Source organism: Apiospora marii (assembly GCF_038362585.1).
Source record: "Apiospora marii strain CBS 49790 chromosome Unknown utg000005l_segment0_segment0, whole genome shotgun sequence".
NCBI classification, from domain to species: domain Eukaryota; kingdom Fungi; phylum Ascomycota; class Sordariomycetes; order Amphisphaeriales; family Apiosporaceae; genus Apiospora; species Apiospora marii.
This window is the reverse complement of record NW_027117377.1, coordinates 594,494-616,511: the sequence shown is the minus strand read 5'-3', so window position 1 is coordinate 616,511 and position 22,018 is coordinate 594,494. Positions and strand designations below refer to the sequence as shown.

At 55.8% G+C, this 22,018-nt stretch overlaps 8 protein-coding genes across 8 annotated transcripts; 4 read left to right on the top strand and 4 right to left on the bottom strand.

The window, feature by feature from the left end:
* Nucleotides 1–791: 791 nt before the first annotated feature.
* PG985_008114 (kinase-like domain-containing protein) lies at nt 792–3,951 on the bottom strand (the record flags this gene model as incomplete). Its single annotated transcript, XM_066827882.1, has 4 exons — nt 792–1,601; nt 1,652–1,900; nt 1,970–2,749; nt 2,803–3,951. The coding sequence occupies 4 exons, from the start codon at nt 3,949–3,951 to the stop codon at nt 792–794; spliced, it is 2,988 nt and encodes a 995-aa protein (XP_066682794.1).
* Nucleotides 3,952–5,139: 1,188 nt separating this feature from the next.
* On the top strand, nt 5,140–5,445 carry PG985_008113 (uncharacterized protein; the record flags this gene model as incomplete). The annotated part of the gene is made up of 1 exon (XM_066827881.1): nt 5,140–5,445. The coding sequence occupies one exon, from the start codon at nt 5,140–5,142 to the stop codon at nt 5,443–5,445; it is 306 nt and encodes a 101-aa protein (XP_066682793.1).
* A 1,169-nt stretch (nt 5,446–6,614) lies between these two features.
* PG985_008112 (uncharacterized protein) lies at nt 6,615–10,257 on the top strand (the record flags this gene model as incomplete). The annotated part of the gene is made up of 3 exons (XM_066827880.1): nt 6,615–7,220; nt 7,275–9,433; nt 9,489–10,257. 3 exons carry the CDS (start codon nt 6,615–6,617, stop codon nt 10,255–10,257), a joined length of 3,534 nt encoding a protein of 1,177 aa, XP_066682792.1.
* A 310-nt stretch (nt 10,258–10,567) lies between these two features.
* PG985_008111 (uncharacterized protein) lies at nt 10,568–12,324 on the bottom strand (the record flags this gene model as incomplete). The annotated part of the gene is made up of 3 exons (XM_066827879.1): nt 10,568–11,167; nt 11,252–11,861; nt 11,930–12,324. 3 exons carry the CDS (start codon nt 12,322–12,324, stop codon nt 10,568–10,570), a joined length of 1,605 nt encoding a protein of 534 aa, XP_066682791.1.
* Nucleotides 12,325–13,996: 1,672 nt separating this feature from the next.
* On the top strand, nt 13,997–15,751 carry PG985_008110 (uncharacterized protein; the record flags this gene model as incomplete). The annotated part of the gene is made up of 1 exon (XM_066827878.1): nt 13,997–15,751. The coding sequence occupies one exon, from the start codon at nt 13,997–13,999 to the stop codon at nt 15,749–15,751; it is 1,755 nt and encodes a 584-aa protein (XP_066682790.1).
* Nucleotides 15,752–15,861: 110 nt separating this feature from the next.
* PG985_008109 (uncharacterized protein) lies at nt 15,862–16,703 on the bottom strand (the record flags this gene model as incomplete). The annotated part of the gene is made up of 2 exons (XM_066827877.1): nt 15,862–16,391; nt 16,478–16,703. 2 exons carry the CDS (start codon nt 16,701–16,703, stop codon nt 15,862–15,864), a joined length of 756 nt encoding a protein of 251 aa, XP_066682789.1.
* Nucleotides 16,704–17,433: 730 nt separating this feature from the next.
* Nucleotides 17,434–18,997, top strand: PG985_008108 (MFS general substrate transporter; the record flags this gene model as incomplete). The annotated part of the gene is made up of 2 exons (XM_066827876.1): nt 17,434–18,207; nt 18,278–18,997. The coding sequence occupies 2 exons, from the start codon at nt 17,434–17,436 to the stop codon at nt 18,995–18,997; spliced, it is 1,494 nt and encodes a 497-aa protein (XP_066682788.1).
* An 85-nt stretch (nt 18,998–19,082) lies between these two features.
* PG985_008107 (HET-domain-containing protein) lies at nt 19,083–21,335 on the bottom strand (the record flags this gene model as incomplete). The annotated part of the gene is made up of 2 exons (XM_066827875.1): nt 19,083–20,615; nt 20,712–21,335. 2 exons carry the CDS (start codon nt 21,333–21,335, stop codon nt 19,083–19,085), a joined length of 2,157 nt encoding a protein of 718 aa, XP_066682787.1.
* Nucleotides 21,336–22,018: the final 683 nt, after the last annotated feature.

The window sequence follows — 22,018 nt, the reverse complement described above, 5'->3', positions numbered from 1 at the left end:
GCCCGCTTCCCACGCTGGAGGATGACGACGCAATGGAGGCGGTGAAGCGAGTTCCCTGGACGACGGACCCCTACAATGCGGTGGGGGCAAAGGTCTATGCTCACGAGGCAGCTGGTGGCCACGGCGCCGCTGTCATCGGGTGAGCGAAGCGGAGCCGAGACGTCGCGCCTTGCTGGCGGCGGCCATTGATACGTTAGAGGGAGTGAAAGGCCCATCGTCACCGTTTTCTAGAGTTTTCTAGGGAGGCCACTGTGGGTAAAGGAAGTCGTTCGTTTGCATCAGGGGCTGCCGCCAGCGTCTCTCAGGGTTTCTAGAAGGCGTGGGGAAGAGTCGAGTAGTTCGGTCTGCGCCGAGTGGAACAAACGGGTCTGGTCTGTACCTAAACTATGTACATACGCAGGTTCGACCCTGAGGTCATGAGTGTACACGTGATGCCGATCCCATTGGCTGTCCGGTCTGCTGGATAACTGCCAGCGACATGGCTGGGCTTGAAGATATCGTCGCCGTGAACACAATGAAGTTTGCGTTCAGAAGATATATGATTTGCCAGCTTCAACACCAGACTATTCCCTATGGTGTAAATATACTGCATGTGCAACCCATACTGGATAAAATTGTTTCAAAAGACTGATCGTGACACGAGGTTGGAGTTGAATGTATACATATCTCATATCTGAGTGCCCATTTTTGTCATTAATCTAGCACAGAATGGGCACTGAAATCATCTGTCATACCAGCCTACAGTCTCTTATAGCTACTTCTACGTAGTGCTCACTTGACTTTTAAATAAGTCATCTTCGCAGGCAAGGCTGATCCAACGGCGCTGAATCCTTGGACTTCATGGTGCTTCTTCTGCTTGCCAAAGATTTATCATCCAGCAGAACGTCCTCAACCAGTTGTTTGAACCTGTTCCATATCGGACGCAGTATCTTGATTGCCTTTTTCCGATAATTATCTCTTCGTCGCCGCCTTTTGGTCTTCCTTCCAGTCTGTGCGACCGGCTGTGCGGGGTCTGGAGTAACGGTACTGGGCTCCTTGGATGCTAATACCGTCTCGTGAGCGGGCTCTTCTTGGCTGGGCATGGCCTCGGAGACAGAGGTTCGACGGGTGTCGGCGGATGGCCGCTCAGACATGAATGACCTGTCCATAGAAGCCCTGCTGCCGCATATCGTCGAAGCAGCGGGGCGGATGGTGTGTTTTTCGGGACTTGTTTCTGCGTAGGGTGTTACGACCACAATTGCCGAGTCACCCGGTGTTGAGGGCTGGTACGTCTCTGACGTGGTGGTTATATCAGTCTTGAGAGACGGTAGTTCGTCGGGTGTCAGGGCTCGGCGAGGGGGCTGGTTCAAGACAAACTCATCGCGTGCGGGTTCAGGGGCAATTATTGTCGGCAGATCCCTCGTCTCAGAATCTCCAGTGGCTGGTTCCTCGCGGTCATCATTGGCTCCAAGCTCGCAGTCTTGCAGTTTGTCGAGGATCACATCGTCAAGATCCTCTCCAAGTTGGTCGAGGATTATATCGTCAAGCTCTTCGTGGGAACCTGACGTGACGGCGAGTTCCGAGTTCATCATCTCCAAATTTGCGTTGGCAATTGCAGATTGCTTCACATGGTCAGCGGATATCCTCTTATATGGTTATGATGATTACTTACGCGGAGGCTTCCGGTTGCTGGTGTTTCCTCCCTGTTATTGGCCGCCAGGTTGAGTACACTGTTGCCAGGTCCCTGGCAGTACTCGGGACTAGTGTGGCATTGCTCTTTTATACTGGCCAACAGCGTATCGACCCACCTCATCGGTGCTCTATCGTGAGCAACAGGTAACAGCATCAGATTCCGTATCACGTCGAGGAAGTCCAGGAGGCTTTGCGGACAGTCCTTTGTTTCTCGGAGCTTCCATATCCACTGGGAATCAAGTCAGTCAATCTCTTTGCCTTTTGAGGGGGCGGTGTATTCAGATGTATTCATACTTACCGCTTTCACCTCCTGCTTTACCACAGCCTTATACGATCCCCCGTCGGGCCCTCCATTGAGTATAATGAAGAATTTATCTTCATGTGCATTATCCTTCTTGATTCGATGCTCAGAAAAGCTATTTGGGCCATTCCCCCTCGTTTCTTCGTAGCCAAGAAGGAACCACGAAATAAATTCCAGGTAGAGGCACCCCAGACTCCAAATGTCATACTTCTGTTGGACTTTGCCATTGCCTAGATCCACCTCGGGGGGTCGATATGTCGGAGAACGGCCCACGTTGTTGGCTGTTGTCAGCTCGGTATTGGCCGCCGAGGAATGGAAGATAGACAGTCCAAAGTCAGAAACGACGAGGTGATCTTCGTGGACACGACCAGGCTCATCGAATGAATCGAACCACAGGATGTTATGCGGTTTGATATCACCATGTCGTCCCAACTGGGACAGTTTCCCATCATGATAGTAACGCCAGGAGTTATTGTTATGCAGCTTGGCTAAGCCCGCAGCCAGCCCACTGCATTGGTCGATAAGCCAGCGAACCTTTGCGAGTGACCTGATTGGTAGCGGGTCTCGCTTCCAAAGGTCGATCAGATTACCCGATGCCCAGGGGAATAGAAGGAAATAGTTATCCCCATGCGTAAAGGCCATCAAAAGTCTGATTAGGTGGATGTGCCCTGTTGAGGAGCCACTGAAATGCTGCAGCACCCGGACCTCTCTGGCAAATTGTTTGTAACTCTTTGTGAAGACAGACTTGACCGCAAATACGGGCTCGCCACCAGAGTTCTGTGCGGCGTCAGCGGATAGCTCGCCTCGGATAGGAAGGGGGCGGTACGTACAGAGGAGGGGACGAAATTGTGATGAGAGCTATGGATTTTCACCTGATAGACCTTGCCGTGGCCGCCCTCCCCTTTCTCGTCCCATTCGGCGAAAGGCAGTCTGATCTTGCTGCTGCCCATTTTGTAGAAGTGCACCTCTTCGTTGCTGATATGGAAAAAAGGGGTAAGCACATAATACTGAGTATTGTAGAAGTCGTCTATTTCCTTTGGCTCCCATTCGGCGAAGTGATTCCGAGCAGCCGTCTTGCTGTGTCCATTTCCCTCTGTTTTGGGGAAGGGATTGCCTTTCAGCTGGCCCCGGTCGAGTGGGAGATGAGAATCGTAGATACCGGCCTTGATGAAGTCTTTGATACTTTCGACCTTGCGGATCATGATGAGTATGGCCAGTATCATGCGGCGGCTTAGTGCATGCTTCCCTCCGCAGATTTGCCTGAGCCGATCATCGTTGTCCTCTCCCGTGAAGGTCTCTGCCAAGACTTTCTCGATCGTTGATTTATTGACATGGGTGAAGACGTCCTCGTGGGTGACGAAACATTCGTCTCTGTCGCCGTACTTGGTGAGCTTTCGATATTTCCAGAGCCTTTTGTGCACACTTTCTGCCAAGGAGATTGTATGGGAATTCCTGTTCACGCGCTCGTCTGATGCCCCGTTGGCCGTACTGGCAGGGCCATTGAAAGACGACAAACGATCCTCAACAGGGCTGTTGGCCCGTGGTTGCTGCCTTGAACTCCCTGTGGGAATTGGCTGGCTTCCAGTTAATGGGTACTTTTCCACTTGTTGCTGGGCATACCGGCCTAGACCATAGTCATGGATGGTTATTATTGCATCGAAGTCCGGATTCCGGCTCTTTGGTTTGGCCACAGTAGAAGATTGATAGGCGTATTTGCCTGGTGATTGTTCGCTCCAGGTGATGCTTTGGCCGGGGATTTTAGGCAGATTCGAGCCATTGGATGAGTTTACCCCATGGCTGGTATGCAGAGACCCTGGTTTTGCTAACCTATTGGTGTTGGGCCTTGTGTTCACCTCCGGTAAGGAGGACTTTGTGTTAGGTATAGATGCACTCTGTCGTCTGTGGGGCGATGAACCCTCCTCGCAGATCGAGGGCCTCGGCCCTGAAGACGAAAAGGCTAGGGTTGGAGCAGCGTGCATCGTGAATGGAGTATATCAATGACACAATGTCGATGTTATCGGATACCCGGCATGGACAGTAAGTGGATTTAGCCTTGGTCCAGTCAGGAGCGAAAAGCAATTGTTATAGATGGTAACCTATCAACGGCTCAAGTGGCCCCCAACAGCTACCAGGATGGAGTGGGTGTTCCCTACGCACACCGAAAGGCTTCAGCCGCATATCACTTAACTACTCTGGGAGGGAGAGGGTGGGAGGGGCAGTAAGTATGGTTGCTGCGGAGCCACCCCCATTATCCTGGATCTGCCCTAATTGCCTATTTATGGAATTGGAGCGACGCAACCCACCTCAAGGTACTTTCTGCCTGTGAGCCCACTTTCAACATGGTTACCCGTGTAGATGGGAAACAGAACAAATGAAAATCTCAAAGTCAGCAACGAATCCTGCACCTGGCCGGTAGCCCCTGAAAGTTAGCACTGGTCCATGCACCAAGAAATTCACCGTGTAAATGCTATTAAACGTCTGGCCCCAATGGGTGTTTGAAAATGGAAGTCGTAGCAGCCCATCGATGGGAAAGTCCTCAGTGCAGCAAGAAAACCCGTACCCTTAGGTCGGCAGATCAAACCGACAAAGGGAGAGCGGCGTTTGCAGAATCTTCATGATTGGCCATTTATCCTTGCTCACCTCGGAGCAAGCAGCAAACAGGCCGAGGTACGAAGGTGTGTACTCCAACCCAGCGTGACAAATTAGGCGAGGCATATCAGAGTGGCTTACATCCAATAAACCCAGCCGCATATGCATGCCATGGCATAGCCCCTCAGCTATGCCTGTCAGACCAATGCCACCCCTCCACACCCTCCTTCCAGGCCAAGTGAGGTTTTTCCACTTGTCTCGAGTCCAGGGGCCCTCGGGATTTCTTGCTTGCCTACGCCTGACATTGCCGCCTTGGCTGAAGACCTATATGTACCCGCCAGCGCTGCACTCTGTACTTTGACGTCTCCGATCTCCTTCCATCTCCAACCGTATCTAGTAAATCATGGGTTCTCATATTGTTTCCACCTAAGCCTATGGCCGAGAGCCTGTTTCCATTCTACTACATACATTCGACGATTATCATATTCCAGCCATTTTCAACCAATTTTTCGTGACTTTCAGTCACTCTCAATCAATTTCAGTCCATCTCAACCCACCATCAGAACATCTTCGTCCAGATGTGGCAGCAAGACTGCAGTCAGGGCCAGCCCTCGAAGACCATCGAGGTCCACCACAAGCATGTCAAGAGCCAGTGGCATCTCGTCCAGTCTCTGAAGCGGGTGCTAGGGGAGAAGGACTTCTACTTCGAAATGCGGAATGACATGTACATAATTCAAGTATTCCAGCCAAAGCACATGATCCAATGCGAACCCGCGCCGTGTTCCAAGTCCGCGATTGACGACGGAGTTGAGACCATCGACGCGGAGTCAGCACGCCCCCACCCACACCTACACCCGCAAGACTCTACCGCGATCTACACCTGAGGGTTGGTAATCCAGCCGACCATGGTGCAATCGCCCACCGACAACTCTGTTTTGTACAGAGACACAGAACATGACGCACGGAAGGGGATGGCGCGAGTAGGAGGGAGCTGAAGGCCGGGATCCTTCATGGGAGGATAAGCAGCTGCCTATAACTGTGACCACACCCAGCTGACGGACAATCAACTTCATTGTATGGATAATCTACACATATGTGTAAAGTATGCATGTACGTCGTAGGGATCAGCCAATCTTTTTCATGGTTAGTTAGTTTTCTTATCGTGCTCTCTAAGAGTCAGTTGTTTCTCCATGTGGTGGTTGGCAGGTGACAGGGTGGGTGGTTCGCTCATGCTTGTCACGCCACCGGCATATTTGCCCGTTTTGGGGTCGGTGACTACCACAGCCTGCTGCCTGCCTCCATGCCAACCCACAGCCTGCTTCCATACCCAGCACAGCCTGCTGCAATACCTCCTCAGCTTGCTGCAAAGACCCCACAGCCTACTTCGGTGGCTTCAGAGCCTGCTTCAATAGCTTATGGCCTGATGCGACAGTCACCTACCAATGTGCATCTGTTACCAATAAGAGACTTCGGTTTGGCGGTCTGAAGAAAATACATTGCATTAAATCGCCCTTTTGCCGCTTGGTGTGCAGCGCCCTCAAGGAAGCCGGGCGCATCAGAGCGGGTTAGCTATCTCCATTGAGTCTGGCAGCTCCAAGTTAGGTAAATTGATCACAACGGAACGAGCTGCCAATGCCTTGGCGTGCAGGAGCTCCTGGTAGACAGGAAACCCCCTATCAGTCTCGACTTCGAGCTCCCTTGCGATGATGCCATTACAAGGTACATATACCTTCATTTCCGCTTCTAGGTCCCTTCGTGGGAGTTATGGCTAGGTCAAGCTCAAGTCACCTGCAAACAATTGAGAAACAACGTAACTCTCTCATTTTTGAAGCTATTAATAAACTCTTGTTGGTCTGTTGGAGCCTTACTTTTGGATTGCTCTGGAGAACCTTGAAAACGTTGGGTAAGATGCTTTTCTTTGGGGAACTCTTCTTTGGGGTTTTGTAGCATGCTTGCCTAATAATTCTTGTATTTCTCTACTGGAAGGCTAACTGGTCATTGGTTTGAAGCCGCGACAAGCCTCTTGAGGCAACACCCTCTAGACACAGTCGCCATGGGGCGTTCTAAGCCACATATGAAGGACATGAACAGCAGGATTAGTAAAGCTCGGGTTAAGTGCGCTCCCCAAGTCGGAGAAAATCTGTATGTGCCTGCAGACAAGCTGCAGGAAATCTTGACGAGGCCGAATGTCGAGGCCGTGTTACGCGAACAAAACTTGCGACACACAAGTGACTTGACAGGATTCGTCATGTCTAGGGCCAGAACGATGTTCCTCGGACTGGTGTGGACAAAGCAAGTGGAGGATCTCGCTGAGCTCAAAAGCGCCGGCGTGGATGATGCGTTTCTGCCTATAGGCCAACATGTCGGAGCCGAAAAGGTTTCGTCTCTTGACAAAACCACTTCGGCGCTTACCAACGATCCCATTCCCGTCCTAAGTGGCTGGGATCCCTCGGAGATCGACTCGTTTGTCAACTTTCACTGGGGTTTCCAGGTTCCAACCTTCTCACGTTACAAATTCCTCAAACTCAATCTCAACTGCCCACTTCCATTGCGTATCCCCACCCGCCATCACCACGCGATAACATACAGCGGAAGCTCTGCCGAGGTCCACCAGCTTGAGCTGCTGGACAACTCCTGGCGAGGCCCGGGTGACAATCAGGTGAGCTACCTCGATTTCTATCGACTTTGAAAGTGCCGAACTGACATGATTCAGCCCCGAGCCGAGCCCCAGCTTGTGGCCGTCAAGAAGTTCTTTCCGACCTTCAAAAAGTATTTCGGGATAGAGCAAGAGAACATGGGCAGAATCGCCCACTTGAGACCCAGGCATGACCACATCCTCCAGGCTCTTGGAGCATTTGAGAGAGGGTCGGAATGTCATGTGATTTTTCCCTGGGCAAAAGGCGGAAACCTCAATGAGTTCTGGCAGAAAACCAATGCCGTTCCTCAAGATGCGAGGTCGTCTGGGCCTTTGGTGCTGTGGTGTTTGAAGCAGATGCTCGGCATCGCCGATGCCCTGCTGGTCTTGCACAGGCAGGGGTACCGTCACGGCGACTTGAAGCCCGAGAACCTGCTCCACGTCAAGGACGGTAGAGACTTGGGTCGCCTGGTGGTGGCCGACTTCGGCCTCGCCAAGCTCCATCTTATCAACACCATGAAGCGGGAAGATCCATCCACCAGTTGGCACGCTACCTTCAAATACGAACCGCCCGACGTGCTCGAACACCGCGACAGTCCACGCTCGCGCCAGTTCGATGTCTGGTCTGCCGGATGCTGTTTTCTCGAATTCGCCACCTGGCTTGGGGGCGGCTGGAGCCGGCTCCAGGACTTCCGCAACTCGGAGGCTTTTGATAAGTTCTGGCAAAAGGAGGAGGGAAAGGATCCCAAGGTCCATCGGCGGGTGCAAAAAGAAATGTCCCTCATACTCCGGTACGCAGGCACATCGGCCACCAAGGACATCGTGAAGCTGGTGCAAGACCGCCTCCTGAAGGTCCAGTTCTCGCAGGCCGCGAAGCTCGAAGATGAGCCGATAGACATGCGCCTGCGTGCTACTTCGAAAGAGGCGAAGGACCGCCTGCAGAAAGTGTTCGATACCGCGCGCAGAGACGAGTCCTATTGCGTTGGCAGGAGACTGCCCCCTCGTCGTGGCGCCGGACATAATCAAGTGGGCCAGCCCTCAATCCAACAAGAGACATACAGGGTAGAACAGATTGCTGATCTCGTAGACAGTTGGGAAGCGTTTCCCGACAATGAATTTGCCAGGGCGCTCTTCCGGAGGCCGGGCTGGGTCCCGCCAGCGCCACCGTCAATAGCCGTCACTGCAAAGTGCGGCAAGTGCAGCGGGATTGATTTCCTGTCCCCACGGTCGGAGATCCATTTCGACCAAGACCATCTGAAACAGGAGTCGGGGAAGTGCAACATCTGCGCCGTCATTGTAGAAGCTCTGTCATGCCTGGGGTGGACTGAGCAGCGCGGCACCATTTACCGGGTCGGCTCGGAGTTTAGGATCTCTTCTTACAAGGGAAAAGAGTCACTCGTCCTATCATTTTATGCGGACCCTGCAACGCCCACACAGGATGTAGAGGAGATCGCGCAGGTCGGCTACCCCGACCTGTCTCCTATGGGCAGCCCCCAGCAGTACGAATTGATCCGAGCGTGGCGGGACACTTGCGACAAAGACCACCATTGGTGCTATCCGTGGAAGGAGGCGGATGAGCTACCATCGATGCCAACAAGAGTCATCGACGTGGGAACCACGGCAGAGTCCGCCCTCCGTCTCGTCGAGACGACAGACAAACAGCTCAAGGCCAAGTACGTCGCCCTGAGCCACTGCTGGGGACAATCGACGGACGAGGAGAACTTCTGCACCACGAGCGGCACGATAGAGTCCAACAAAGAGAACATCCCCTTCAGACTGCTGCCGAAGAGCTTCCGTGATGCTGTCACCGTCACCCGGGAGATCGGGGTCCGGTACCTCTGGATCGACTCCATTTGCATCATCCAGGGAGACGACGGAGACTGGGCGGCTGAGGCCCAGAAGATGGGCGACGTCTTCGGCTTTGCCTACTGCACCTTGGCCGCCAGCTCGGCCAAATCCTCCACAGAGGGCTTCCTGGGCCCCGAAGACCCAGAACTTAGAATACCCAGGATCTCAAGAAAGACGGCGACCGTGACGACCCCAGACGGGTCTCACTTGTATCTGTGCCGCAGTATTGACAACTTCCGGGATGACGTAGAGGACTCCGTGCTGGCGAGCAGAGGGTGGGTGTTCCAGGAGAGGGCCTTGTCCAGGAGGACGATTCACTTCACTTCCACGCAGCTCTACTGGGAGTGCGGACAAGGGGTGCATTGCGAGACGCTGACCAGGTTGGTAAAGTAAGTCATGTCTCCAAAGTCTTTCTTGGACCCCTGTACTGACATGCCAACGCAGCACGAAAGCCAATCTCATGGGCGACGCCGAGTTCCCAAAGTACGTACTGGACTACTTCAAGGGCGGCCAGATCGTCCTGTTCCAGTACCTGTACCAGCTGTACTCAACGCGAGACTTCTCCCACGACTCGGACCGGGCCGTAGCCTTGCGCGGTCTGGAGGACCGGCTCGGAGAGACGATTGGGACGGGGGCCGAGTTTGGCGTGATCGGCAAGTTTCCGCAGCGCAGCCTGCTGTGGAAGCGGGCCAGCCCACGCCAGCAACTGTCGCGTATAGAGCAGCCGGCAGATACCCTGGTCCCGTCGTGGTCGTGGATGGCGTACACGGGCGCCATCGAATACCTCGAGGTGCCCATGAAGAGCACGGATTGGAGCTTCGAGAATGTCACGATACCGCCGGAGTGGAACGTCCGGCCGTCAGAGCGTCAGGGGCACAGAGTCGCCCAGATCGAGGCCGTTGCGTTCGGGCTGGACGTTGACATGATGTGGTGGAAGAAAGGCATCACCATGGATGGGGATGACAATGCCTCGCCCGACTTTGGTGTTCTTAGATGCGTTGTTGTTGGCGTAGAGCGGGACCCGGACGGTACCGAGGACGAGACGGAAAAAGAGCATGCGGGCAAGATCGATCTGGACGGCAAGATCCAATACGTTTTGATCGTCAAGCCGCTTCCTGGTAGCGCTGGGGATCGGTATGAGCGTGTTGGGGTCGGAGGCTTGCCGGCTACCAAAATTCGGAAGAATGACAGGATGGATATCGTGTTGGTGTAAGGGGCTACTATTAGTGTAGATTGTGATATGTGGTCGGCGTTATCTTGATCATGTCATGGGCATTTGGAAATTGGGGCGCTAATTAACGGCAGAATACAGTGGGGGATCTCTCTTTTCTATTTCAATTTTTGGCATCCATTCTTAATCTGAAGTTTTGAAGCCTGAACCTCAGGGGTGTGTTCCTCTGGGACTCTACGCCTGCGGATGCATCATCACTCCTACAATCTTTCTTCTATTCACAAATACCATCAATATTGGGAATTCAGTATCTGAATTCTGAAACAACAGGTTTCGAATCCTAATTCCTTTTCTAAGCTACATTATAGGGCACGTCAGCCCAAGCCTTCGCGTCGCCGCTCGCCTTCTTATCCGACCCAATAGTTTGCCACACTATTTGATTCTGGCTATTATACGCGAACACATGCACATCGCTCCCATACACCAGAGCACTCGGTGGACCAACCAGTCCACTTGATATGAGCGTAGTGAAACCATCGTTGTCAGGCGACCATCTCTGTGTTGTGCTATCGTACGTTTTGTACAGCATCTCACCTCTTGCTTCGCCCCACACGAAAACATCTATGCTGCTGGCATTCGAAGCGACAGCGTGAGGCTGACCCTGGATTCGTATTGTGCCACTGATGAGATGCCAGTCGGACCACTTGCCATCATCAAAGGTTAGTTGCCACAGACCACCGTCACCTCCTCGAGTGAAGACTTCGAACCGCCCTGGACTTGGTGAAACCACAGTAGGCGGCACTGTGAGGAATCCCTTCAGATCTTCGTACGCCGCCCATTGATTCGTCTCGGCCTCGAAGTGAGTGTGCAGGAGGTGGTTATTCTGGCGCGACACAGCGAAGACGTCAAGGCGTGTATCATTGCCTTCCGGTGCGATCACGGCTGGTGCCCACTGGATGAAGAAGAGTTTAGTCTTTGGTTAGTATGTTCCGAAGGAGGTTTTGGGCTGGCACTCAGGGCGATGGGTAGCGCTTACCTCGTGCAGATCCTGGCCGTATATGGGGAAAGGACCCTCCCAATGGCTAGTAGATGTGAATTGGAAATAACATACAGTAGAACCTGTGCTTTTTGGGCTGATGAAAAACACCTTGACCATATCTACAGTCTTGTCATATTGTGCACAAGTCGGTGCGCTCAGGTAGTTGGTCTTGTGGGGTCTCTCTATGTTCTCCCATATGTCCCAATAGTAAAGCTTCTCCTTTGGAACGTTGCCCCACGGAGTGAAAAGCTGTGCCTCGTCATGGAATTTGTAAAGGCCGGTTTTGTAAACCATGTCATATATATGTACCGAGGTCGCATTCTGCGTATTGCCTTCGCCACTTGTGTACAGATACCAAGCTAGGGAAATGGACGGTGCCACGGTGGTGTCGACGTGCCCTCCTACAAGTTCCATATCTCTGCCTTGGGGTGTGAAATCGGATTCCGATGTCGCGTTCGAATTTCGCCATTTTCGGTATACGGCCGCGGTGTTGTTCATGGTCAAGGCAAATACCTCAAGGTGTGGGTAGCCCCATGAAACGGCTGTGGGGGCGAGCCCCGGGCTCACGCTCGTGGGACTTCCGACCATAGAAGTGGGTGTGGTGATACTTTATTATTCCATAGTGAGTACCTACTCAAACTGCAAGCTTGAATATAGTCATGTTGCGGTACGTACTCTGGAGATGTCCTCCCACCCCTCGCCTTCTTCACCTGTGTACCCACGACGCCGCCGACCACAGCGCCAACGACCAGCAGGATTGCGATGCCTAGGAACAACAAAGTTCTCTTCTTGTTCGTCTTCTCTAATGGTGCGATACCGCTCCGGCTGTCCGCTGTTTGGTCGAGAGGAATCTCATCGGGGACTGATTGGTTATGGCTGACCTCCAAACCCTCATCTTGTTGCACATGTTGAGTGGGATAAACGTATCCATCCGCTTCGGCGGGTCGAGCTTGAGGACCAGACTCAGGGTCATACTCGGAGTGGACTACCTCGATGCCAGAATCGTAATGTCTGCGTCCATGTTCTGGATCGATACTGTTCGGGACAGGCGGCTCCAACGCGGCGGTCATGATTCGTGAGATTACGAGGAATTGGGAGATCAACAAGATTTATGATAGAGAGCTGGTTCTTTGAAAGTATGAATGGGACATGTGGGCGTATCCCGGCGGTATATGTCACTCTAGCTACGCTGCGATTCTAATACACTCCTCGTAAGCATTAAAGCTGGAGTAACACCTGATTGAATCAGTCCTACGATCAATGGCTAGCGACTAGCTAGAGTAGGTAATTCGTGTTCGACTGTGAGAGCTTTGTATGATCCCAGTCCACTATTGTGGAACATTAAAGCATACGACACTGCTTTCTGACGCCGAACCTGCTGTGTAGCCGTTACATCAAATTATTGAAAATGGTCGTACAGATCCAGATGGCGCCGGTATGACGTATGGCACAAGATCCCCATGGTCATGTTTCATACGAACTCTTACTCAAGAGCTTACCGGAATCATTGTTGTATCCCTACTTTACACGATGGTTCTAGCTCAAAACGCGGCGATGAGGTGGCACTCTGCTCCTCCGTGTAAGACTTTTCATGTTTCCCCTCCCTCTCTCCTTCGAAAATACAAATCTGATCTATTCCTTGCCACCAGTCAAGTTAGACGTGAATGGTGTAGAAACATGAAAGCACTCTCCCTCTCATGCCCCACTTGAGAGCTTGCGAGTCATCTCTACTTAAGAGCAAAGTCGGGAAGTGTAGTAGTTTCTCGGTTTTGTTCTCGGACTGAAGCATCAAATTAATGTATCTTTGACTCCTTTTGATAAATTCACTGTGCCTCACGTCTCCCAGGCCTCCACGCTGCCAGAAGCACAAGCGACCGGACCTGCTTGACGCCGTGGCCTTCTAAACAACTGCAAGGCTACGGTTTCTATTGATGTTGCTCCACATGGAACTACAAAGATCTTTGATGCGTAGTCACAGGATCTATGTCTAGATTACCGATGTGAGACACACGGTCCACTAATATGCAGCCGTGACATCAGCACTCGAGGCCATTTCCCCCTCCCCCCTTTCCCCCTTTGACTCTCGGCTCATGCCAAGGCTCGCAGACAGAAACAAAGGACTTACAAAAACGCCCGAGGCAATGACAACTATTTTATCCGGAGCACACGCAGCATATGAAATTGCCGTCCTGGCCCCTGGCGTGCGACTTACTCACCGTATTGCGGCTCATATCTACTTTCTTTTTTTTTTTTTTTTTTTCTTTTTTTGATCTATAGTTGGGGTCAAAGATGGTAAACTCAGTTTTCTTTATCCAGCCGTGCTCGTGACAATCGACACAATCTATCGCAGATCTCTTTTCAACTCCGGGGTGCTTGCAAAGTCCTTTGCCGCTGGTGTGATTGCCTTCACTTGTGTAAGATAGTTGATACTACTGAGATGAAAGGCGGGTAGCCAGAAAGACTACCCACAAACAATGCAATAATCTAGGGCGCAGGGTGTGATGCATGCCGAATGAAGTGCGGTATTCAAGGAGTAATTCTCGAAACATAGGCCATAGAAGTACTCAACGGCTGGATGGCAATGCCAAACTACACCCATTGGAACACTCTGATAAGATAAGGCTCGGTGCCTGGGCGGCGCAGCATTTACACCGGTGTAAACCCTCCCTCCCCAAGCTCTTTCCGATCCGTCGTCCCGACTTCCCATCTTTTATTTACTTCTTAGCCAAACACTTCGGCGCGATGGAACAGCCTGAAGCCAAGCTCGTGACCGGCAACCCACAAACACCAGGGCATGAGTTCCCGCCGTCGAACCCTCATGATGCCGACTTCTATCCCTTATTACGACCCTATTTGAGAGGCGGAGCTCGCCACTGTGACACAGGTTACTTGGCGCAAATCCTCCAAATCTGGAGTACCCAGATCGATCCAAGACATACCATTCGGGTTGCCCTTTTCGAAGCCATCTACCGAGGCGACGAGGTGGCGGTCCACATGCTGCTCGATGCCGGCGCCAGTCCCAGCCGGAGAGAGTCGTCCGATCCTCAGTTCACACCCCTCCAGGCGGCCTCGCAAGCGGGCCAGCTAGGGATGGCCCGGCGGCTTTGGGACCTAGTAGGTCCCGAAGGGCGCGTCGACGACGACCCGGCATGCGGGCTCAGCTGCCTCGCCGTCGCAGCCCGCAACGGGCGGCCCGAGCTCGTCGCCTTCTTCCTCGACGTCTGGGACGGCTGGACGGCCGAGGAGCGCAAGCTTTCGCTCGCTGGCGCCGCGGCGCAGCGCTGGGACGTGTGCGTGGACGTGCTGCTGGACCGGCTCGTGTACGAACAGAGCGACCTGCAGGGGGCCTTGGAAATGGTCATACTCAAGAGGATGGCCCTTGGCGAGGACGAAACGGGCTGCTTGAGAAGGAAGCAGCTAGGCGACGTCACCCACGAGGAACTGGAGGCGGATGTCCGACGCCGCCAGCGCCGCGTCATCAGCCGCCTCGTCGACGCTGGGGCAGACCCAGATGGCCCTGGTCGGTGGGCCAAGGAGGGGCGGTTGCTTCCCTCCGCGGCATCGCAGCTCGACTACACAGCCTGCCTGGCCACGCTCTTGGAGAAAGGGGCCGATCCTCGGAAGTCGCAGGGCTCGACTGCTCTCCATTGCCTTCTCCGCAAGGGTCCGCCGAGCCGTAACCATTTCAACTTCCAGTTCCAAGATACGCCACAGGACCGGCTGGTCGCCACCCAGCTCCTCCTGGACCACGGTTCCTCGCCCGACGCGACCAACGACGCCGGAGAGACGCCGCTGCACCTCGCCGCGCAGAACGGAAGCCTGGAGCAGCTGCAGCTCTGCCTGTCCCACTCCCAGTCCGCCAACGCCGCCGTCCGCCAGCCCAGCCACCAGGGCGGATCGCCCCTCCACTACGCCGCCGCCTCGGGCCGCGACGACGTCGTCGAGTGTCTGCTCGCCCATGGCGCGGCGGCCGATATCGACCTGCTGAGCCGCAGCGGCTGGACGCCATTGCTGTGCGCCCTGTCGCCGGGCGAGGCCAAGTCGGAGGCCATGGCCATCCGCCTGTGCGCCCGCCTGCTCGCGGGCGGCGCCAGCCCCCGCGTCGTGACGGCCGAGGGCTGGTCGGCCCTGCACGCCGTGGCGTCGTGGCGATGCGGACCCGCCACGCAGTACAGCGCACACCGGTACGACCCCGCGGCGCGGGAGCAGTTCGTCCGGTTCGCCCGCGAGCTCATCCGGCTCGGGGCGCCGCTGGATGCGGAGCCGGCGCTGCTTCGCGACCCGGCGGTGACGCCGGACATGGTGCGCGGGGTTTGGGGGGCCCGGATCCAGGATGTCGCCGAGAGCAGGAGGGGCCGGGGAAGGCGCGGCGAGGTCGCCGCTGGGGGTGAGGTGTCCGATACGACGCCGCTGGCTTGGGCTATACGTACCGGGGCTATGGATCTAGTTCAAGTCATACTCGATTCCTTACAGTCTGGAAGAGATCAACCTACGTAGCATCAGACGTTCAGATCAAGCTTTCAAAGAATTCACTTGGAAATTTTTGACGTCGTGACTAGTGAACATATCTCATTACAAATAAATCATGTAGAATTTGCAAGCTGGTTTCACTGAGTCCAAGCCCCCGCACTCTCGGACCCGTAGGCGCGCCTGACCTGGTGGACGCCGTGCCACTGTAGACAATCCGCGAGCCCATGGTAGTCCTTTACGGCAAAGCACACGCGACAAATGAATTTGCCGTCTTCGCCGCTGGCGTCAGAGTTTCTTAGCGCATGCCGGCTTAAGCTATAGGCCGCATCTATGTTCAGATCAAGATCTATTGGGTCCGATTCCCAACCGCATCCATAGCACTTGATGAATCCAATGACTCTGGGAGCATTGTCGGTGCCAGAGTAGTGGTCCTCGTTCCTTTGGGGACAGTGATATCTCATCTGTTGGATGGGGGCTGCCTGCACCATCCTCTGAGCGAGGCCGGCGAGATCGTTCCCAATGCTGGACTGGATCTCATCGGACATGGAGCGAAGCAGGGCCGCCTTCGGGAAGATGATGGAGATTTCATCCCTGCTCGAGACCAACGCCAGGTCGATCCACACGCGCACTTTGTTGGAGATCAATCTAAACTGTGACCTGGAGATCTCTGTTCAGGATGCAGAAAGTCGTTAGTCTCCTGGTCAGTCAAATGGGCTTAGTATGTAGGATAGGAAGGTATAAACCAGGACCTACCATCTTCGTAGCGGAAGCTTTGGCTGAGCAGTCGAACCATGTCGTCGTGAGCCTGCCGGCTGCGGGCTCGACTCTTGTGGACGGACTTCTGCAGGGCCTTGTTTTCCTTGGCCTTCTTCCTCTCTTTGCGGTGTTTCCGGAACTTTTTGACTAAATCGAAACCGCCGTTGAAGATCGATACGATTGACCCCAAGGCTCCGAGTATGGAGAGAGAGATGGGCTCCATGGTTTCGGGTCTTGTCAAGTCCCAATGCAATCGCAAACATAGACTCGACACCCGTCCGGCCAAAAAAGCGCGAACAGTAGACAGGTTGGCACCATTAGAGGCGGAGGATGGAAGCCGGCCATGGCCAAAGTCAATACGCACAAAAGGGGGTATCTTTGCCGGCGGCATTCATGAGTTTCGGTTACAGATGCACGATGCCCAACTGGGCCTACCCGATGGGAATAACATCGCGGGCAATGTCGCATCGGAACCAGCTGGCATGCTCGAGATGGCTCTCGCATTCACCAAAGGAGACCGGCGCTTTTCTAAAGCTCGCAACAAATCACGAACTGTCAAGCCCCATAATTCTCCCATTCTTTTGGTGTGACATTGCGAAGATGCATTGCAGCTGGAAGAAGGTAGAGAGCTGACAGCTCAGATCGAAGAGCACAAGACAGCAGGAATGGACCAGCTAATGCAGCCTGCTGGCTGCAGTGGGACGTTGGCTGGCACGCTAACACAAGGGCCGTATGCACAATGCTTGGGGGATCCTCGAGGTCTGGGGAACGTCCGGCATGGTGCTTGCTAGCCCCTCCAACCCCTGCGGATCAGGCCCCTCCTTGCCCAGTAAGGTAAGCAGCTGGGCCTGCAATACCACGCAGCTCACTGCAGTGTTCCCCCTTACCGCGTTCAATTGCATTTGGAAATCCATCCACACTCTGCATCACTCTCAACCAACAACACCATCAACATGGGTCTTCCGAGTCTCGATTGGCTCTTCGGTCGCCGCTCATCATCATTCCCGGCTCAGCCATCCGAGTCTAGCCCGTTACTGACAGATGACAGCGCAAATGAACATGGGGTGGTCGCGGACGGTACGGGTGCGACCGCGGACCAGCCTCAACTTCGGTACCCAACACCCAATGACGACGATGGCGGCCATCGCGCAACCACCATCGCCATCGCCACCGGCTCCGCCGAAGCCATGGCAGCGCACGCATCCCTCCAGGACGACGAAGGCAGCTACGCGCTCAAGCTGGCCGCGGCCATGTACTGCTTCGCCGTGCTCGGCATGTTCGTCAGCACGACGGGCGTGATCCTCTCGAGCGTGAAAGCCGACTACGGCGGCCTGAGCGATCCCCAGGTCTCGCTCCTCTTCCTGGCCGCGCCCGCGGGCTATCTGGTCGCCGCGCAGCTGAACCGCCGCCTCCATCTCCGCTACGGCCGCCGCGGCATCGCCGTCGTGGGGCCCTCCCTGCACGTCGCCATGGCTGCCGTCGTGGCGCTGCACCCCCCGTTCCCCGTCGTGCTCGGCGCGTGGGTCGTCGGTTCGTTGGGGCACGGCGTCGTGGACGGGTCCGTCTGCGCGTGGGCGGGCGACCTCGAGAGCGCGAGCGCGGCGTCGGGGATGCTGCATGGGGCGTACTCGGCTGGGGCGGGGCTGGGGCCGTTTCTGGCGGCGACTTTGATCTCGCGCGAGGGTCAGGGGCGTTGGTATGAATGGTTTTACGTTCTGGCAGGTCTCGTAACCCGTTCATTTTCGGATTGTTACGGTGGCATTGAAGTTCAACTAATTGATCTATTACTACACGCAGGGTGCTGCTTCCATCCTGGAATTGCTCATCATGACCTTCGCCTTCCGCGCCGACGACGCGAAGAGCTACCGAAAGCACATCAATAGCATCATCGCACCCATCCTCTCGGAATCGGGACCCGGGACAAGGACATCTACACGTTACAAGAGCGTGGTAGGCATTTGCGCCTCGTTCCTCCTCGTCTACGTCGGCACCGAGGCCCTCATCACCGGCTGGATCGTCGCCTACATGGAGCGCGTCCGCCACATGTCCCTCTACGCCGCCAGCCTCTGCTCGACCGCCTTCGGCCTCGGCATGGCCATCGGCCGGCTGGTGCTGGGCCTCGTGACGGAAAAGTTCGGCGTCCGGCGCGCTGTGCCTGTCTACGTCGTCGGCGCCGTCGTCCTCGATGTCCTGTTTGCATTGAGTCCCATGTCGGAGTCGTCAACAACGCCCGCTGTCGTGCTGGTTTCATTAATCGGGTTCTGCCTCGGCCCCCTCTTCCCGTCGGCCATCGTCTTGCTGGTCCAGCTGCTGCCGCGGTACCTGCACGTGATGGCGGTCTCGGTGGTCGCGCTGGTGGGCCAGGTCGGTGCAGCGCTGTTGCCGTTTGGGCTCGGGGTCATGGCCGAGGTGATTGGGATCCAGCTGCTGCCGCTGGTCGTGTTTGCATGCTTGGCGGTCATGCTGGTTCTCTGGGGCTGGTTTGCGCGGCCGTCTGCTGGACGAGTTAACCAGTGAACATGCTAATCACCATCAATCATGGTAAAGACCAGTGCGCGCGCTCCCTTGCTCTTCATGCCGGTTGCTCCTAGTGCCCACTTCATCAATGGATATGGAACTCCCGAAGATCAAGCTCCGCCTTCCCCTCTTCCCAATCATTGACCAATTCGCCGTCCATGACTCCGTGCACGTAAGCGTCGCCCACGAGCGTGTACCCGTCCTCGCCATCGGCCCCGCGCGGCCGCAAGATGAAGGGCACCGCGGCGCCCATGAAGACGCACACGACATCCCCCCTCTGCACGCGATGCGGCCCCGTCCCGAGGTATCCCCGCCGCGTCCGGTAGAGGCAGCGGTTCATATTGTAGTTCCACGCCATGTCGCCGTAGCGCCGCGCCATGTCCCGGACCTCGCGGCCGTCGGCGTCGATCAGCGTCGGGCGCTCCGCGGCGTACAGCCCGGGCGGGTAGAAGTCGCCCGGCGGGATCGGCTCCGAGGCGCTGTCGTCGTCGGTCAGCAGCAGCCCAACCCCACCACCACCACCACCGCCATCTTCGGGGCCCTGCCGCCGCCGCAGCGCGCGCGCCCACGTCAGGTACGCGACGAAGTCGGCGGCGTGGTGGGCGTGGGCGGAGTCGGGGCAGCGGAGGGTGTAAATGCCGCGGTGTTCGCGGCACGAGGCCGTGAGCGTCAGGGCGTAGGCGGCGACGACCTCGGGCTCGGTCGCGTAGGGACAATTGGTTCCCTCGAGTGGTGACGCTGAGGCCGGGGCTACTGGTGATGCTTCAATATCATCGTCCGCCTTTCGCGGACGGTACCGTGCCCAAGGCCCCGTGCGCGTGCGGAAGAGCGGGATGTGCGGCTCGTCGGGGGGCACCCGCCGGGCCCAGAACTCGAGCTCGCTGACGTCGTGGACCACGTCGAACTCGAAACCCCTGACGCCGAGGACGGCGGCTGGTTTTGGCAAGATGGTGCCCTCTTCCGTTGGAGAAGAAGACCCCGACGACAGCACCAGCCTCACAGCCTGCGCCGCCTGGGCCTCTTCGGACTTGCCCCCGGCGGACATGAAGTGGTACCAGTAGCAGGAGGCGCTAGGATTCGCCGCCGGGCGGTGCCAGGGCGTGACCCAGGACGGGAGGCGCAGGGCCTCCTCCTCCTCCTCCTCCTCGTCGCCGCCGCCGGGGACGTCGCAACTGCGGTTCCGGTCGACCATGGTCAGCACCGAGAAGTCGCGGCTCTCCCGGAGGAGGCGCAGCGTCACGTCGACGTAGACGGCCCCGGTCGGCAGGCGGTAGTCGGGCCGTATGCCGGGGTACTCGCGGCGGAAGGCGGGCAGGTGCATGAGGGCGTAGACCTTGTCGCGCGCGTCGGTGGCGCGGAACTTGGTGCAGTTGTTCAGCAGCTCCGATAGTCGCTGGGCGCGCTGCTGCTCTTCGAGTTCCTCGGTCGGCCGCATGAACATAATGTTGAAGCGGTTCGGGTTGTGGCGCCACTTGACGCCGGCGGCGTGGAGGGCGACGGTGAGCTCGTGCGCGTGGCAGAGGACCCAGTCGGCGGCGTAGTACAGGGCCGAGTACCGGCAGGTGCGCGCGCCGCAGTGGAAGAGGAGGTCGGGCGAGAAGAAGGCTTCCTGGATGACCTGGATCAACGGGAGGCGAAAAAGTGTTAGGACTTCTGCTATTATCTACGCGACGGCTGATGCCGTTCATTATCGGACTTCTTCTGTCGTACTTACCCAAACCCGAGTAAACCATGGTCGGCACAGCACACTGAAGAGGGATACCCATTCGGGTGAGTCTTTTGGCGGCAGGACCTCCGGATGGCCAATTTCGGAGACTTGCCGGAGAGCTCGCCCTGTCTTTTTCAAGTGTTCATCCAGCCCTTCCAGCGGTACGTTCGCCCTCTGGCTGACGAGCTCGGCCATTAGCTGCACCACGTCCATCGCCGTGTCCGAGTGCTCATCCGCCAGCCCCAGCCAGACCACGCAGCGCCGGCACGACGCATAGATGGAGTGCATGATTTGGATCTGCTGCGACTTCTCGTCCAGGTCCGACTGGTTGATGCACAGGGCATCCACCCACAGCGTTCGGGGACGGTCCGGAAGGCGCAGCTGGCCGAGGGCGTCGTACAGGTTCGTCGTCACTTGGACGCGATGGCCATTGCACAGAACATCTCGAGTTTTCCCGGCGTCGCCCCAGACGTAGGAGAGGGCCTCGAAGTCCGGGTCGTCGGAGAGATTGGCAATGCGCAGGGTGATGGACGGTGTTTCTCCTCCGGCGGCGTCGGGTTGGAGGTCGAGGAGCCGAATGTCGTTCGGCGCACACAGCGGTTCGTATTCACAGGGTCCTGGGAGCGCCATTGTGGGACGACAGACATGCTAGAATCAAAGTGGTTGTTTTGTGGAATTGTGAGAATACCCCAGCTTTATGATGGAGAGGCATACCCAGAGAATGCGGGCGGTGGGCGCATATAAAGACTGAGACTTGGCAGCTGAAGCTGAGCTCCGCTCGCATGCATAAGTCTGCATGCACCTCACCCGCCGCCTGTCTGCCGTACGAGTTAGTTAGTACCTGCCGTTAATGGCAATGCTCCAATATCCTGGCTCGCCTGATGGCACGACCACGAATGATGCATCCCGTACTGGCTATTCTACAAGGCTATGCCAGCAAATGAATAAATCCAGGACAGCGAGTGGTAAGCCACTCCGCAGTCAAGCTTTATGCCATGTAGACTATCAAAGAGATGAGTCAAGCCAGTGAAGGTAAAGCCGACGTCGCGACTCGACCGAGAGGTGGCCAATCAGAGGTCCTAATATTGTACACACGATAGCAGCGGACGAGTAGAGTCAGACGGATGGCTTGATTCGGCCGGCACACTATAGGCTACTAAAGCCACTAAGTCCCCCTCCAATTAGCGTCATCCATCTTTAAGTACTTAGAAATCCGAAGCCCGGAGCCGGAGCCACAACCCCGAGGCCGACCCCGAGATGACGGATGAAGAACAGTGGTATTATTAATTAACGATTTCCCCGTATTGAAGCGC